The sequence below is a fragment of the Perognathus longimembris genome, unplaced genomic scaffold (genome assembly GCF_023159225.1).
Source record: "Perognathus longimembris pacificus isolate PPM17 unplaced genomic scaffold, ASM2315922v1 HiC_scaffold_5362, whole genome shotgun sequence".
NCBI lineage: Eukaryota > Metazoa > Chordata > Mammalia > Rodentia > Heteromyidae > Perognathus > Perognathus longimembris.
Window position 1 is genome coordinate 45,318 of NW_025960781.1, and position 17,053 is coordinate 62,370.

A 17,053-nucleotide genomic window follows, 5' to 3' on the forward strand; every position below is an offset into this window, starting at 1 on the left:
GGCACCCCGACTCAGGCCCACCCCTCCCCAGGATGGCACCCAGACTCAGGCCCACCCCTCCCCAGGATGGCACCCAGACTCAGGCCCACCCCTCCCCAGGCCTGGGCACCCAGACTCAGGCCCACCCCTCCCCAGGCCTGGGCACCCAGACTCAGGCCCACCCCTCCCCAGGCCTGGGCACCCAGACTCAGGCCCACCCCTCCCCAGGATGGCACCCAGACTCAGGCCCACCCCTCCCCAGGCCTGGGCACCCAGACTCAGGCCCACCCCTCCCCAGGATGGCACCCAGACTCAGGCCCACCCCTCCCCAGGCCTGGGATGGCACCCAGACTCAGGCCCACCCCTCCCCAGGCCTGGGATGGCACCCAGACTCAGGCCCACCCCTCCCCAGGCCTGGGATGGCACCCAGACTCAGGCCCACCCCTCCCCAGGCCCAGGCTGGCACTTGGGTGAACACTAGGCCTCCGGGGACAATCACATCCCTGGGCAACAGCACATTTGGTTCCTCTGCCTCCACATAGAGAACAGCTTTGCTGACCGGACCCATCTCCTACAAAAACCCAAGGCAGAGACAGGAGCCTTCAAGCAAGCCCAACAACCGCGCCAGAGTCAACATGGAACAGAACCGAGGACAGCAACAGTCTTCAAGCTGAATTATGCAAACTGTATCTTTATTAAATTCAACCTTATTAAAAATTAAAACCACAGAAAAACGAAATGTATAAAAAGCAAAGCAGAAAATAGTATGAGAAGCCAGATTATTGCGGCCATGACTGGCATTACAGCTACTGGACAATTCTCACCGAAAACAGGACCACACGCTCTCCTACCCCAGGGGGTGGAGAAACCCACAGGACAGTCCCAGGAAGACTGCAAATACCTCCACGCTGCTCTTTGGCAGAGGTGGTGGCATCAACAGCCAGGTCAGCAAGCTCACACCATGACCACCCTGGGCTTGTGAACACGCACGCATGCACACACGTGTGCGCGTGCACAGGGGACCGAGTGGGGATGGGCCACATTTTGTAGGCCGCTGCAAGTTCCCACCAGAAGGCAAGAAGTAGAGTGGGAACTGAAGAAGCCCCGCCCTGCCCAGTCCTGGTCAGCGCCCCCAGGGGGCTGGCCTTGTGTCCACAGAACTAGTGCCCGGAACACCCCAGGAGGACCCCAGCAGCCCAGTGGCAGCCCAGGGATTAGAACTGCTGAAGGATCATCTTGCGCTTCAGGTCACGGCTGAACTTGTTCATCCTGAAGAGCTCGCTGTCGTAAAAGGCGGAAAGGTTGTGGATGTTGATCTGCCGTGCCTGGAAAAGAGGAAGCATGGATGGATGGATGGGTGTGCGTGTGTGTGTGTGTGTAGAGGAAGCATGGATGGATGGATGGGTGTGTGTGTATAGAGGAAGCATGGATGGATGGATGGGTGTGCGTGTGTGTGTGTAGAGGAAGCATGGATGGATGGGTGTGCGTATGTAGAGGAAGCATGGATGGATGGATGTGCGTGTGTGTGTATAGAGGAAGCATGGATGGATGGATGGGTGTGCGTGTGTGTGTATGTAGAGGAAGCATGGATGGATGGATGGGTGTGTGTGTATAGAGGAAGCATGGATGGATGGATGGGTGTGCGTGTGTGTGTGTAGAGGAAGCATGGATGGATAGGTGTATGTGTATGTAGAGGAAGCATGGATGGATGGATGGGTGTGTGTGGATGGATGGGTGTGCGTGTGTGTGTGTAGAGGAAGCATGGATGGATGGATAGGTGTATGTGTATGTAGAGGAAGCATGGATGGATAGAGGGTGTGTGTGTGTGTGTAAAGGAAGCATGGATGGATGGGTGTGCGTGTGTGTGTAGAGGAAGCATGGATGGATGGATGGGTGTGCGTGTGTGTATGTAGAGGAAGCATGGATGGATGGATGGGTGTGCGTGTGTGTGTAGAGGAAGCATGGATGGATGGGTGTGCGCGTGTGTGTGTAGAGGAAGCATGGATGGATGGATGGGTGTGCGTGTGTGTGTATGTAGAGGAAGCATGGATGGATGGATGGGCGTGTGTGTATAGAGGAAGCATGGATGGATGGATAGGTGTGTGTATGTAGAGGAAGCATGGATGGATGGGTGTGCGTGTGTGTGTGTAGAGGAAGCATGGATGGATGGGTGTGCGTGTGTGTGTGTAGAGGAAGCATGGATGGATGGATGGGTGTGCGTGTGTGTGTATGTAGAGGAAGCATGGATGGATGGATGGGCGTGTGTGTATGTAGAAGAAGCATGGATGGATGGGTGTGCGTGTGTATGTAGAGGAAGCATGGATGGATGAGGGTGTGTGTATAGAGCAAGCATGGATGGATGGATGGGTGTGCGTGTGTGTGTAGAGCAAGCATGGATGGATGGATGGGTGTGCGCGTGTGTGTGTGCGTGTGTGTGTGTAGAGGAAGCATGGATGGATGAGGGTGTGTGTATAGAGCAAGCATGGATGGATGGATGGATGTGCGTGTGTGTGTATAGAGGAAGCATGGATGGATGGATGGGTGTGCGTGTGTGTGCGTATGTAGAGGAAGCATGGATGGATGGATGGGTGTGCATGTGTGTGCGTATGTAGAGGAAGCATGGATGGATGGATGGGTGTGCGTGTGTGTGTGTAGAGGAAGCATGGATGGATAGGTGTATGTGTATGTAGAGGAAGCATGGATGGATAGAGGGTGTGTGTGTGTGTAAAGGAAGCATGGATGGATGGATGGGTGTGCGTGTGTGTGTACGTAGAGGAAGCATGGATGGATGGATGGGTGTGCGTGTGTGTGTGTAGAGGAAGCATGGATGGATGGATGGGTGTGTGTGTATGTAGAGGAAGCATGGATGGATAGGTGTGTGTGTGTGTAGAGGAAGCATGGATGGATAGGTGTGCGTGTGTGTGTGTAGAGGAAGCATGGATGGATGGGTGTGCGTGTGTGTATGTAGAGGAAGCATGGATGGATGGATGGGTGTGCGTGTGTGTGTGTAGAGGAAGCATGGATGGATAGGTGTATGTGTATGTAGAGGAAGCATGGATGGATAGAGGGTGTGTGTGTGTGTGTAAAGGAAGCATGGATGGATGGGTGTGCGTGTGTGTGTAGAGGAAGCATGGATGGATGGATGGGTGTGCGTGTGTGTGTAGAGGAAGCATGGATGGATGGGTGTGCGCGTGTGTGTGTAGAGGAAGCATGGATGGATGGATGGGTGTGCGTGTGTGTGTATGTAGAGGAAGCATGGATGGATGGATGGGCGTGTGTGTATAGAGGAAGCATGGATGGATGGATAGGTGTGTGTATGTAGAGGAAGCATGGATGGATGGGTGTGCGTGTGTGTGTGTATGTAGAGGAAGCATGGATGGATGAGGGTGTGTGTATAGAGCAAGCATGGATGGATGGGTGTGCGTGTGTGTGTGTAGAGGAAGCATGGATGGATGGGTGTGCGTGTGTGTATGTAGAAGAAGCATGGATGGATGGGTGTGCGTGTGTATGTAGAGGAAGCATGGATGGATGAGGGTGTGTGTATAGAGCAAGCATGGATGGATGGATGGGTGTGCGTGTGTGTGTAGAGCAAGCATGGATGGATGGATGGGTGTGCGCGTGTGTGTGTGCGTGTGTGTGTGTAGAGGAAGCATGGATGGATGGATGGGTGTGCGTGTGTGTATGTAGAGGAAGCATGGATGGATGGATGTGCGTGTGTGTGTATAGAGGAAGCATGGATGGATGGATGGGTGTGCGTGTGTGTGCGTATGTAGAGGAAGCATGGATGGATGGATGGGTGTGCATGTGTGTGCGTATGTAGAGGAAGCATGGATGGATGGATGGGTGTGCGTGTGTGTGTGTAGAGGAAGCATGGATGGATAGGTGTATGTGTATGTAGAGGAAGCATGGATGGATAGAGGGGGTGTGTGTGTGTAAAGGAAGCATGGATGGATGGATGGGTGTGCGTGTGTGTGTACGTAGAGGAAGCATGGATGGATGGATGGGTGTGCATGTGTGTGTGTAGAGGAAGCATGGATGGATGGATGGGTGTGTGTGTATGTAGAGGAAGCATGGATGGATAGGTGTGTGTGTGTGTAGAGGAAGCATGGATGGATAGGTGTGCGTGTGTGTGTGTAGAGGAAGCATGGATGGATGGGTGTGCGTGTGTGTATGTAGAGGAAGCATGGATGGATGGATGGGTGTGCGTGTGTGTGTAGAGGAAGCATGGATGGATGGGTGTGCGTGTGTGTGTGTAGAGGAAGCATGGATGGATGGATAGGTGTGTGTGTGTAGAGGAAGCATGGATGGATGGATGGGTGTGCGTGTGTGTATGTAGAGGAAGCATGGATGGATGGATGGGTGTGCGTGTGTGTGTAGAGCAAGCATGGATGGATGGATGGGTGTGCGCGTGTGTGTGTGCGTGTGTGTGTAGAGGAAGCATGGATGGATGGATGGATGGGCGTGTGTGTGTATAGAGGAAGCATGGATGGATAGGTGTGCGTGTGTGTGTAGAGGAAGCATGGATGGAGGGTGTGTGTGTGTGTGTAAAGGAAGCATGGATGGGTGGATGGAAGTGTGTGTGTGCACGCTCTGCCCCGCCCACATCCGGTACCACAGGCCTCTAGGAGCAAAGCGCCTTGGGTGAGGGCTCCAAACCCACCTCCCTCTTCCAGCAGGCACTGGGAAGTGCCTAGGAGCCTGGTTCTCTGCATACCTCCAACCCCCCCCCCACACCCCGCCTGCGCAGACCAGCCCGCCCACACGGCAGGTGCGTGCTGTGGCTCCCTCCAGCCCCCCCCCCCCGCCTTCCGTGGGCAAGCCCAAGGACTGGGCGTCCACCCGGCACACTGCACCTTGTCCACCAAGTCCTTCTCGGGCACCTCGATGGTGTCCTGCTGGGCCCCAAAGCGGTTGCGCTGGTAGGTGACCTGCTCGGCCACCAGCTGCTTGAGTAGGAAGAGCAGCAGCTCGTTGTTGTCACGCCGGAAGGAGAGATAGCGGGCGAAGGTCTGGGGGGCGGAGCGGAGCAGAGGTCAGAGCGGAGCGGAGGTCAGAGCGCCCACGGCTCACCCGGGCCCCGGGGCGGCGGCCGGGCCGCACTCACCTTCCGCATGCTGCGCATGACGCTGAACTTCTGCGTGTCGATGAAGCTCTCCAGCATCACGCGGATGGCCATGCTGACGTCGTCCTCGGTCACGTAGTCCCGCAGGTGCATGCGCGCGTGGGCCTCCGCCATGCGGATCATGGACTCGATGTGCCGCACGGTGATGGGGATGCTGCCCGTGGCCTGGGGGGAGCACGGCGTGAGGGCCGGCCGGGAGGAGCGGGGGGCCCGGCTCGGGGCCAAGTCCAACTGTGCCCCAAGGCGAGCGTTGGTCCAGCACTCTCCGCTCCTCCTCAGAGCAGGGCCGCTCGTGCCTGCTCCCCGGCCGCTCGTGCCTGCTCCCCGGCCGCTCGTGCCTGCTCCCCGCTCCCCGGCCGGCAGGCATCCGGCCTACCGTGCCTGTGGCCGGGCGGCCCCGCGAGCACATGCCGGACACCGCACCGTCCAGGGCTCGCATTCCTGCGAAATCTAAGCTAAATGCTCGGAGAAGACTTGGGTTCCAAGGCAAAGGCGACACGGGAAAGCTCGATGGCTAGAGGAGGTGGAGCGGGGCCACGCGGTCTCTGGGAACCCAGCCATCGACGGCCTGGGGCACCTGGCAGTATTCCCGCCCTGCTCCACCAGAACCTCCACCAGGGCTGGGGATATGGCCTAGTGGCAAGCGCGCTCGCCTCCTACACATGAGGCCCTGGGTTCAATTCCCCAGCATTGCATATATGGAAAACGGCCAGAAGTGGTGCTGTGGCTCAAGTGGCAGAGTGCTAGCCTTGAGCGGGAAGAAGCCAGGGACAGTGCTCAGGCCCTGAGTCCAAGGCCCAGGACTGCCAAAAAAAAAAAAAAAAAAAAGAACCTCGATGAGCCCGCCTCCGCCCCGCCGGGGAGCACTGTGGGAAGCCAACACGGAGCTGCCAAGCCCAACGCCAAGACGGCCCTGTTTCCTGCCAGGCACGTTGAAGATAAAGGCCGAGCGCACCTCTGCCTTGGCTGGCCCGCAATGGACATCTTCCAGGTCTCAGCTCCAGGTGGGAGCCACCGACCGCAGCTCCCTCCCACGGAGGTTTTAGGCCACCCCCAGCCCCCGGAGGCCCTCGGGCGCCGTGCCCGGCGGGCCCCGCCTGAAGAAGGCCCGGTGCTCACCATGGACTCCTTGCGCAGGTCGCTGTACATCCGGGCCACCTTGTCCTGGTCCATCTGGTGGAGCTTCGGGTGCACCCTCTCCTTCGCGTAGATGATGTACTTCTTCAGGACCTCCTGCGGCAGGGGCTCCACGCCGTATGTGTTGGGCATGGCCGGCTCGGAGGCGCCGCTGTCCACATCCCCATCTTTCTTGTTGCTGGGATGGTGTCTGACGTGGCTGCCGACCACAAAGCGGGCCAGCATCTCATCCTAGAAGGGTGCCAAGAGGCCGTCAAGGAGGAGGGGGAGACGCGGTGGGGGGGGGGGTAGGGGGGAGAGGATGCAGGCCGAGACAGAAAGCAACGGGCGGAGGAGACAGGCTAGAAGCTCACCGGAGCGCGGGTGGAAGAGACGAACAGGGTAAAGCTAAGTCTAAGTGGGAAGCAGACGCGTGGCTAGCACAGAGGCCAAGCCAAGGAGGCCACTGGGGCTCAGCAGTCTGTGGGCCTCAGGCTGAGACTCTGTCTCAAAAACAAGCGAAAAAGAAGAGATACAGGGTGGTGACACCAGGAGACCACCCCCCCCAAAAGCTGGCTCAGAAAGCAGGACATGTGAGCTAAGACACGTGTAGGATGAGGCGGGAGGGGGTACCCGGGGGGAGAGAGCACCCCAGAGGGGGAGCCATGCTAGTCAGCCCCTGGCTCTGAGGAGGGAGCTGATGCGGAGGGCGGGACGGTGTGGGCCATCCTGGGGCTGGCTGGGGACAGGGTGGACAGGCCTGTGACCGGGCGCAGGCCGCACACGGAGGCATTAGGGAGGCCAGGTGGAACCTGGCTTGTGTCTCCAGGTGGAGGGTGGGTCACAGGTGGGAATGGCCAAAGCAGGGGCAGCAGCCCCTTAGGTGAGGGAGGAAGTGGGGGATCGGGCGCGGGGCCAACAGCACCCAGGGAAAGGAAGAGCAGGCAGGACGACTTCTGGACAGGGAAGAGCTATGTCCACCGCTCTTCAGTGGCTGTGTGGCTGGCTGCAACCACAGGCCCGGGTCCCGGGGCCCGCAGGGCTCAAGGGAAGAGGGCTGTACCTGAAGTGGGTCCACGGTGTCCCTCACCACGCACAGGATGTCAAAGCGTGATATGATGGGCTCCGTGAGGTCCACGTTCTCGGAGAAGGTCAGGGAAGGGTCGTAGCGGCCCCCTGAAACGCAGGAACCGTCTGTCAGAACACCCCCCACCCCTGGTGGCAGGCAGTGTGAGCAGCAGCACAGTGTCCCTGCTCCCGTCCACTCTGCAGGAAGGACAGCAGTGCCCAGAATCACCTAACCAGACGTAAAGCCGTGTCTCAGGAAGACACGCTGGCCTGAGACCCAGGTGCCTGGGGTTGCTGATCACCTTGGCTCAGCCTAGCACCGGACCTAGGTAGTCCAGACAAGGGCTGGATGTCCCCGACCTGTCCCCTGAGAACGCCCGAGATGGGGAGAGACCGTGGCCCCACAAACCCCACCATTCCCCGTCCACCGGCCCTGCCATGGTGCGGCGCGTGGAGGGGGGTGCCGCGGGCAGAGGGGGCGCCGCGGGCAGGGGGTGCCGCGGGCGTACCTATGGGGTTGGCGGCAGCGATGACGGTGCAGCGGGCCTGCAGCGAGGTGACGATGCCCGCCTTGGAGATGGAGATGCTCTGCTGCTCCATCGCCTCGTGAATGCTGGTTCTGTCCTGGTCATTCATCTAGAGACCCCGAGGGCAGCTCAGCGAGGGCCTCACCCACCCCGGGACAGGGCCCGGTGCCTCCCAGGAGCTCTCCCCCCAGGCCCACACCCGCCCGGGCCCCCGGCCACCTTGTCAAACTCGTCGATGAGACACACGCCTCTGTCCGCCAGGACCAGGGCACCGGCCTCTAAGGTCCACTCCCTGCTGACCGGGTGCCGCTGGACGTAGGCCGTGAGGCCCACGGCGGAGGCGCCCTGGCCCGTGGTGAAGATGGCGCGGCTGGACACCTTCTCGATGTACTTGAGGAACTGGGACTTGGCTGTGCCTGGGTCTCCACACAGGAGCATGTTGATGTCGCCTCGCACCTTGTGCTTCCCGCCTGGGGAGACGGGGAGGGGAAGGGAGGGAGACGATGGACACCGTGGACCGCCCCACCCGTCTCAACCGGCTGTCAGCCACGGCAGGCTCTAGACAGGCCGCGAAGCCTCGGGCCCGGGCCCCGCTTCCGAGCACCCACTCGACCCACAGAAACGCGCTCGGTCCAGACAGCAGGCTAGGGGGCGCTCGGTCCACAGGCGGCAGGCTAGGGGGCGCTCGGTCCACAGGCGGCAGGCTAGGGGGCGCTCGGTCCACAGGCGGCAGGCTAGGGGGCGCTCGGTCCACAGGCGGCAGGCTAGCGGGTGCCTTTGTGACGGAGAAAAGCTGGAAATGACGGAATCTTTCTCCAGGGAGGCGGAGAGCCCAATCCGAGACACAGCCCGACACAGCGCAACGTGCAGGAGCACACCGCACACGTCCCTGAGAGGCGGCCAGGCGCCGCGGAGCGGGAGGGCAGGGCGGCCACAGCCACGGCTCCACGCACACGCAGGTGCCCGCACGTGCGCAGGCGCGGGCATGCAGAGGTGGGAGCACACGTGCCGACGAGAGCGGAGCGGGAGAACCGGGGCCGTCGGTGGAGACTATGGCCTCCCGGGGCAGCCGCGGTAACCGTGTGGGGAAAAGCTTCTTTTCAAAGAGGACAAGTGAAGAAGGAAGAATGTGCTCAGCGTAAGGGCGGAGCTGTGAGACGGGGCGGCCGCGGCCCCCGCAGCCCTCTCCTCTCATCCGCGGGCCGCACGACCCGTCCGCCTGGGCCGCGTCCCGCGGGGCGCACGGCCGTGGACCCGGAGCCCCGGCTCCCCGCGGAGAGCAAGGAGTCGGCGGGCGCTCACCTGGGTTCTTGGGCTCTCCCCCGAACAGGGCCAGCGCCAGGCCTCTCTTGATGTCTTCATGGCCGTAGATAGAAGGAGCGATGCTGGCGAAGATCTGAGGGAAGGGAGGCGGCTGTGGCAGCGGGAACCCCAGCTCCCCGGCTGGCTCTTCCGGGGTGGGAGGTAGGGCTTGAGACCCCTAGTCTGACCCCTTCGTTCTGTCTGTCTGGAAAGGCCTTGCACAGGGCAGGCCAAGGACACGGCGGCCGGTGCACTGGTAGTGTAGCTGTGGTAACAGACGCACCCAGCTGCTCACCGTGCTCCACGCCCAGGCCTGTGAGCTCCCACCAGAGACAGCAACACCCGATCCCAGCAGGGTGCACTCTGAAAGACCCTGCTCCTACAAGCAGCCGGGGCGGGGCAGGGCGGGCCACGCTGTGGTCTGGGCCACGGACTCCATCAGTCAACGTTTCTCTACCTCCGAGAGAAACGCAAACCCTAAGGCAGAACTAGAGGTAAGCAGGACTCCTTGCTCGTACAGACCACGTCCAACCTCTTGCAATGTGTCTGTGCCCTGCTGGGCCCTGCCCTCCACCCCCCCAGCACAGCACGCTCTGCAGGCCAGGGTCTGAGACAACACTGGCGTCTGGGGCCCCTCAGGAGCTCAGAGGGAGGCCTACACCTACTGGCCAAATGCACACTCAAGAAGGAGCTCCACAGCGGGCTGGTGACTCACCCCTGCGCTCCAACTCAGGAGGCGGAGACCAGACAATCAGGGCTCAAAGTCAGCCTCGGCAGGAAAGCTTACTAGACTCTATCCAGCAAGGGGAAAAAAGTAGGGCTGGAGGCGTGGCTCAAGTATTACAGTCTCAGCCCTGGGTTCAAGCCCAAGTATAAGAAAAAAATGGTGTCTTCAAATTCTATTTCCCAATGGGGGGAAAAAAAAAATACTAAAAGCCTTCTCCCTGCCCTGTGAACCAGGCCCTGGCAGTGCCGAGGGCTCAGGTCCTCAGCAGAGCTGGGGGGGGGGGGGGCACGGTCCCAGTGCTCACCAGGACAGGGGTGCGTGTCCTGAACGCTCCAGAGCAATGCCCGGAAGTGATCGCATCCACACCAACGCAAGGGACCAGGGCTGGGCCCGCCTCCGTGGACGAGCCTTGTCTGGCGCCCACAAGACAGTGGGTGATTCAGGAGCAGGGGGCCACACACACACTGGAAACCCTGAAGCCAGGCCGCCTTCACAGGACAGTGAGTGCTGTACGTATCACGGCCAGATCCAGGGAACCGGGGGCAAGGCTCCAGGGACAGCTGGGGCACAGTCAAGGTCTGGATGCCCACTTCCCAGCTAGCCCCCCTTCCACCTGCCTTCTCCCCGATCTGCTGGTCCTTCGAGAGGCTAGTGATCATCTTCACATCCTCATCCGTCAGTTCCCTGACAGCGACCTTGCTGTCCTTCTTGGCCACATGATTGGCCAGGATGACGGTGGCAAAGACGGGGAAACCGTTGGCGGTGTTGAGGGAGCCATCGTAGTTGTTGTGGTAGATGCCAGTCAGCTCCTGGGGAGAGAGAGGCCATGGGGCTCCACACAGCTCCGCTCCGGTCGCTTCTGGAGCTCGCCAACTTCTCCACACTGCAGCAGAGCAGCTCAGTGGAACTGAAGTAGACGCCTTCCAAACGGCTGCGCCTTGGGTCTACAGACTTCCTGGGTGCTAGCCTGGCGCAGTGGGGTCACTCAGGGGGACTATCCTCGAAGCGGCAGTTGGGACCCCAGCCCCTATAGGTCCCCAGACATGGACTTCACGAGCCCACGCTTTCTCCATGACATGCTGGACCCAACGACCAGGGACGGTAACCTCTGACCCCGTGGGCTAAAACAAACCCTCTCTCCTTTAAACCGACGGTCTCGGCCATGGGAAGCTAACTAATACGCAAGCCCACCATTCCAACCAGACACCCTACCCAATGGGAAGCGCTCACCCCAAGGATTCAAGAGCCGACCCTAATCCCAGCCCCCCAAGGGACACCCCCCCACGCCCCTGCTGGCAGGACAGAGCAGGCCAAGCCCCCCTGCCACTGCTGGCCACTCACTATCTCATCTCCCGGCTTGCAGCTGTCCACCAGATCAGCCAGGAGAATGGCATCTTTGGAGCGGGGCAGTCGGCCCGCTGCCACTTTGCCTGGACTCTCCTGGATCCGGATGCGCTGGTAGTTCTGATAAATGGTCTGTAGCAACAAAGAAACAGCCATGAGCCCATCCTTGCGGGCAAGAGTGCTTCCTGTCCCCCCGACCGGCAGCCTGGCTACTCCATCTCCCCACTGGGAAACGAGGGCTGCACCAGAAAGGGTCTCAGAGGACTCGCCCCATCATGCCACACACTGTTTAGAAAAACAACAATGCCACGGTTTGACCTCAATGTCCACAGAGGCCCACATGGTGAAGGTTTGGGCCTCAGCTCGTGCACTACTGGGGTGGCAGAGCCCTTGGGGTGGGCAGGAGTAGCGGGAGGTCTCAGGTTGCTGGGGACAGGGGTGTGCTGGCCTCTGGCTTTCTCTTCTTTGTGTCTGCCACGAGGTGAGCAGTCTCCCCGCCACAAGCTAATTCCTTCCTGCTCTGCCCCGTCCCTCATAGGCCCCGACGAGCAGAGGTGAAAACACAAAAACTCGGAGCCAAACAAGCCTTTCCTCGTCAGCTGGTTACTGCAGGCATTTTGTTATAGAACACCAAGAGATGAGACAGTGCAGTTCAAAGCACGCAATCAGATCTAAGTCATGACTGAGTTCAAAGGCCTCACACTGTGCCTAAGCTCTCAGAGCAAGAGGCGAAAGCAGGCCAGCATGGGCTCCGCAGGGTCTGAAGTGGTCATAACCACAGAGCTCCCCCGTGAAAGGCCCTCAGTAGAAACCAGAATCCAGCCTGGACCACAGACATCGCAGCGATGGAACTGGACCCTGCCTACAGGAGTGCGCAGAAAAGAAGCGGCTAGAACGGTCCCAACACAACCGCCTGGTTTTTAAACGCAAGAACTCTTAGAAGACACAGAACGACCAAAACACAGTCCGCCCTGCACCCTGGGTAGGCCCTGCTTGGTCCCCACACGGCCGGTTTCTGCTCACCTCCTCCATGTTGACCTCGAAGGGGCCAGTGGACTGGCACTCAGGACAGGAGCCCGGCTTCACCTCCTGGTTCTGGGACTGGCAGAAGGGCCCCAGCACGAAGCTGCACTTGCTGCAGTTGTACTTGACCATGCTGAGCTGGGGCAGGACGCCTGTGCAGCTGGTCACCACCCCGCTGGTGCGGATCAGCTGGTTCAGATGCAGCTGCCTGGGGAACACCGGAGTCGGCACGCAGCTGCAGCTCGGGGGTGCAGGCTGCGCCTCCTGGAGACCCAGGCTACCCTGGAACGCTGGCCCTGTCTGCACCCCAACAAGACCCATGCCGGTGCACGCCTCACAGCCAGAGCTCAGCCGGGGGCCCTGCCCTACATCCAGTTCCTGAACTTAACCCACCCCCAGATCCCGTTCTCCGCCCCCCTCACCTCAGGGACCGCAGCTCCTCCACGAGGGGCAGGTGGGAGATCCGTACGTGGATGTGGCTGGCGATGCGGTCATACTTGGGGTACATGGCCAGCACCACCTCCAGAGCAGCCTCGTCGAAGATCTGGAGTAGCTCTGCTGGGGCCTCCGGCAGGAAGTAGGCCAGGACGTGCTCCCTGGCCGCCAGGTCCTCGTAGTTCACCACCAGGCTCTCCCGGTTCTCTACAGGCGGGTGAGGAGGGAACACACCTCAGCAAGGGCCTGCTGGACGCAGGGAGGTGACCCCATCTTGCCACAATGCCTGCGTGAGGTGAGGGAGCCCGCACTTGGCTTCAGTGCCTGTAAAGCCATAAACTCCTCCGGATGCCCCAGGAGAAGCCCACGGGGAGCCCTGCCCCACGGAGATCTGGGGCAGCACGGGTGCGGAACAGGCCTGCGCATCCTCAGCTGCATCACTCAGCAGGGTCTGCGGTGCCCAACCCGAGTCACGATCCAAACAAAGTGGAGGACAGCTCCGTGGAAGCACACTCGGGACACACGGGCTCTGGGCTCTACTCCCCACGCCACAAAGCCAATAAATAGGAGTAATCCAGGCTTGCGCTTAAGAAAAACTGTGCCCATTGTTAAGTGCGTCAACAAACAAACGCAAGCTGGGAATGTGGCTTAGCGGTAGAGTGCTTGCCTAGCACGCATGAAGCCCTGGGTTCGGCTCCTCAGCACCAAATACATAGAGAAAGTCAGAAGGGGCGCTGTGGCTCACGTGGTAGAGTGCTAGCCTTGAGCAAAATAAGCCAGGGACAGTGCTCAGGCCCTGAGTTCAAGGCCCAGGAATGGCCAGAACAAAAAAGCACCAGGGGTCCTACACTATCTCAGGGCCCTGGTACAGACATGTGACATTTCTTGCGTTCTCCTGAACGAGGCGCCCCTGTTCAGGACCTGTCACTGGGTGTCCCCCGCATGGAGGAGCAGCACGCCTGCGAGGTCGGTCCGAATATCCTTCCAGAAAAGGACACGGGAGGCGGGCTGGGTCAGCCGCGGGCCGTGCCGGGGCCCACCTTTGCACATGTCGCTGATGCGTTCCTTGAAGACGTTGTGGCCGTGGCTGTCCACGTGGGTGCGCAGGAAGTTCTTGAAGCGGTGGTGGATCTCCAGCCGGGGGCCGGCCATGCTCACCCACTCCCGCACAGAGTGGCCCTTGAGGTCTTCCAGGTTCTCTATGCTCTCGATCATCTCCTCGTCCTCCTCCCCGTCCTCTGTGGCCCGCTCCACCTGCCGACGCCTGCGGGCCGGGCGCTCATCCTCATCCTCGTCGCTGTCTGTGCAGGCAAGGAATGCCTGTGAGCAAAACCCTTTCCCAGCACCATCTCCCCCGACCCCGGACCAGGCCCTCCAGCAGGGGCGCACCCCAGCCTACCGCCCCAGCCTACCATACAGAAGGCCCCGTCGCATGCGGCCCAGGCCCCGGCCAGCCTCCCGGTCGCGTTGCCGCATGGCCCGCTCCGCTGCCTCCCTCTGGCTGGCGGTCAGCTCCTCCACGTCCTCGTCATCCAGAGCCAGTCCCTCAGCCTCGTAGGTGTCCAGCTCCGGGATGGCACGGTAGTCCCTGAGAGAGACCCCAACGGGCAGTTAGTCCCCCAAATTCCATCCATAATCAGTCTGGGCAGGCCTGAGCCTCCAAGGAGGAAACGGATGGCTAGAAAAGTCTCCAGGTGCCAAGTAAGTTCTCTAAATACACTGGGGAGTAGTGTTCCCACCGGAGCGTGGACTGCCCACGGAAACACCCTTCCAGTGTCCAGGATGGAAAGGAGAAGAATTTAAGATTTCTGAGACTTTGCAGTCAGGCAACAGACAAGCCGGTGACTATGGAAGTGAGGTGGCCAACCACGCCCCCATGCTTCTCTCCGACATCCAGTGTGAGGTGGGGAATCTAGCTCCACAAGGCCCCAGGAACCTATCAAATTCCACCAACACATTACCTAGCACCCCAGCTGCAAACAGGAGCAGGGTAGTGGCAGAAATCTCAACCTGCCCGCTTGCAGAGCACACTGCACTCCATGTGGCATTGGCTGTAGCAAGCTAATGGTCTGGTTGAGCAGAATACTTGTTTGCTGACTATAAATCACCAAATCTCAGTGAGTCAGGCTCCCCAGTGTTTTGTGGCTTCCAGTCTGCACCCCAGGGTGCAAATCTGAACGTGGAGTTCGTCCGGGCTCAGGGCAGGGCCATGTGGACATCTATAACATAGCTCTTGGACCATATACAAAATGACCGATACAGGCAGAGAGCCAGGAGCAGCAGAAGCCCACCCGTCTGTCTTGTTATGTACCAAAGGATTTAGAAGAGCAGGTCACATAAGCTGGCCCCTGCCTTGGGGGCAAATTCAGTGGCTCCGTATCGTAGCTTGTGGACCTGAAGCCCCGGGTCCAAACTGCACTCAAAAGGCCACGAGGAGGCCAGATTGACCTAGCACCCAAGCTGGGCTCCCTGCCAGGCTATGCATGGAGTGCAGAGTCGCAAGGAAATACCTCTCCATGCCATCGCCAATGAGCTCTTCTCCATCCTCTTCTTCCTCCACCGGTCCCTCGGTGCCCAGTAGCCCCTCAGACTCATCCTCAAACGGAGGAAGGTCGCGGCCAGGGCTAGAGGTCAGGGCGTCCGTGCGGCGCGAGCTCCTGCCCGGGCTGGAGGTGAGCGGGTCATTGGCTCGTCGCCGGCGGCCAGGGCTGGAGGCCGCGGAGAGGGACTCGGAGGATTCCTGCGGAGGACGGGGCAGGTTCACACCCGAGGGGCACACAGCTGGCGGGGCCCCGCGCCCTCCCCCGCCTCCGGCCGGACCTCGTCGCCATCCGTGCTTCACGAAAATCGCGGAGGCCATTTTGCTTGCGGACTTCCATTGTCTCACCCCCCCCCCTTAGGCCGGCAAGCGGCCCCTCGGGTGCAACGCCACTGGGTCCAGCGGGCGCCAGGGCCACCCAGGCCGAGAAGACCGGAACCGGCCGGCAGGCGGGCAGGGCAACGGGGCCCGGGGCGAGGCTCCACCCCAGCACTGGCGCCTCCGGCCGGCCGGGCCGGCAGCCCCGCACCCCGAGGCCCGCGTCCCGGGCGGGCCGCGCAGGGGTGCGGGAGAAGCCGCCGTACGCCGCGCCGGAGGGCCGACCTGGGCCGGGCGCGGGAGGAAGCGGGGCCCAGGCCGGGAGCGAGAGCGCGGCCCCCGCCCGCCTGTCCCGGCGTCCCCGGCCCGCCCGCCGGCCCGGCCCCGGCCCCGGCCCCGCGCGGACGCCGAGCGCTTACCGCCATGGCCGCGCCGCGCTCCGCTCAGCACTTCCCGCCACAGCCGGATTTCGCGCGAAAAGCGGCCCACGTGACGCTTGCGAGCCAGCCCCGGAAGCGCCCGAGGGGACGCGACGTCATGACGTTTGTGGACGACCGGCTGAGAGGGATGGGGCCCCGCCCGGGCCGCGCAGAGACCACGCCCACGCAGCGTGGAGGCCCCGCCCACGGCCCTGGAGCCCCGCGGAGGCCCCGCCCACGGCCCTGGAGCCCCGCGGAGGCCACGCCCACAGCCCTGGAGCCCCGCGGAGGCCCCGCCCACAGCCCTGGAGCCCCGCGGAGGCCACGCCCACAGCCCTGGAGCCCCGCGGAGGCCGCGCCCACCGCTCCGGAGCCCCGCAGAGGCCCCGCCCACAGCCCTGGAGCCCCGCGGAGGCCCCGCCCACAGCCCTGGAGCCCCGCGGAGGCCACGCCCGCCGCTCCGGAGCCCCGCCCAGGCGGCGAGCAGCGCCGGGCCGGCGGGCGGATCCGTGCGCCGACCGCCGCGGTGTGGAGGGAGCCGGAACCACGGCTGGCGGCGCGACGGGGCCCCGTGTGGCCATTCCACGGACGGGCAACCGAGGCCCGGCTCGTTTTCCACGGCCTGCCCTGCTTTCCGAGGGGTCAGTTTCCGTTTCTCCTGGAGCCCCGAAGTGCAGCCCCGGCGGCCCCGCCTTCGCCGGTCTCGCCCGGGCTCCGGGCTCCGGGCCCCGGCGGGCTCGGGGAGCGCGGGTGCCGGCGGACGTCCCACGGGAGGAACGTGGTGCGCGGAGCGCGCCTGCCCGGGGCCGACCGGGGACCGACCCACACGTCCCGGGGAGGGGCGGCCTGCGGTGCCCGCGGGGCGGCGAGGGGCCCGGCCCGGCTGGAGGACGCAGCCCGGGGGCCCCGGCTGAGCTGGACCTGCCGGAGGGCGGTCAGGATTCAGAGTTGCCCAGCTCAGAGGCATCCAGAGCCCGGGGTGGGGGTGGGGGGGGGGGGGTGGGCCGTAATCCCAGCGCTCGGGAAGAAGCAAGGTGGCGAGTTCGAGGCCAGCCTGGGCCACGTGGTGAGCCTAAACACAAAAACAGGAATGGGCGGCTCACACCTGGAGGCTGAGGTCTGAGGATCGTGGTT

At 61.9% G+C, this 17,053-nt stretch overlaps 1 protein-coding gene across 1 annotated transcript; it reads right to left on the bottom strand.

Moving 5' to 3' along the window:
- Positions 1–650: 650 nt before the first annotated feature.
- LOC125345171 (DNA replication licensing factor MCM2) lies at positions 651–16,037 on the bottom strand. The gene is made up of 16 exons (XM_048337395.1): positions 15,920–16,037; positions 15,154–15,383; positions 14,056–14,231; positions 13,684–13,944; positions 12,631–12,850; positions 12,209–12,416; positions 11,183–11,317; positions 10,459–10,650; positions 9,115–9,208; positions 8,032–8,282; positions 7,795–7,921; positions 7,281–7,393; positions 6,221–6,469; positions 5,084–5,266; positions 4,833–4,988; positions 651–1,304 (listed from the first exon to the last, which is right to left on the bottom strand). The coding sequence occupies exons 1-16, from the start codon at positions 15,923–15,925 to the stop codon at positions 1,194–1,196; spliced, it is 2,712 nt and encodes a 903-aa protein (XP_048193352.1). The 5' UTR covers positions 15,926–16,037; the 3' UTR covers positions 651–1,193.
- Positions 16,038–17,053: the final 1,016 nt, after the last annotated feature.

Excerpts from the sequence above, each read along its gene's own strand:
- LOC125345171 (XM_048337395.1), bottom strand. Across the intron at positions 14,232-15,153 it reads ATTGGCGATGGCATGGAGAG|GGACTACCGTGCCATCCCGG; the intron begins GTATTTCCTTGC and ends GGTCTCTCTCAG. Across the intron at positions 12,851-13,683 it reads CATCAGCGACATGTGCAAAG|AGAACCGGGAGAGCCTGGTG; the intron begins GTGGGCCCCGGC and ends ACCCGCCTGTAG.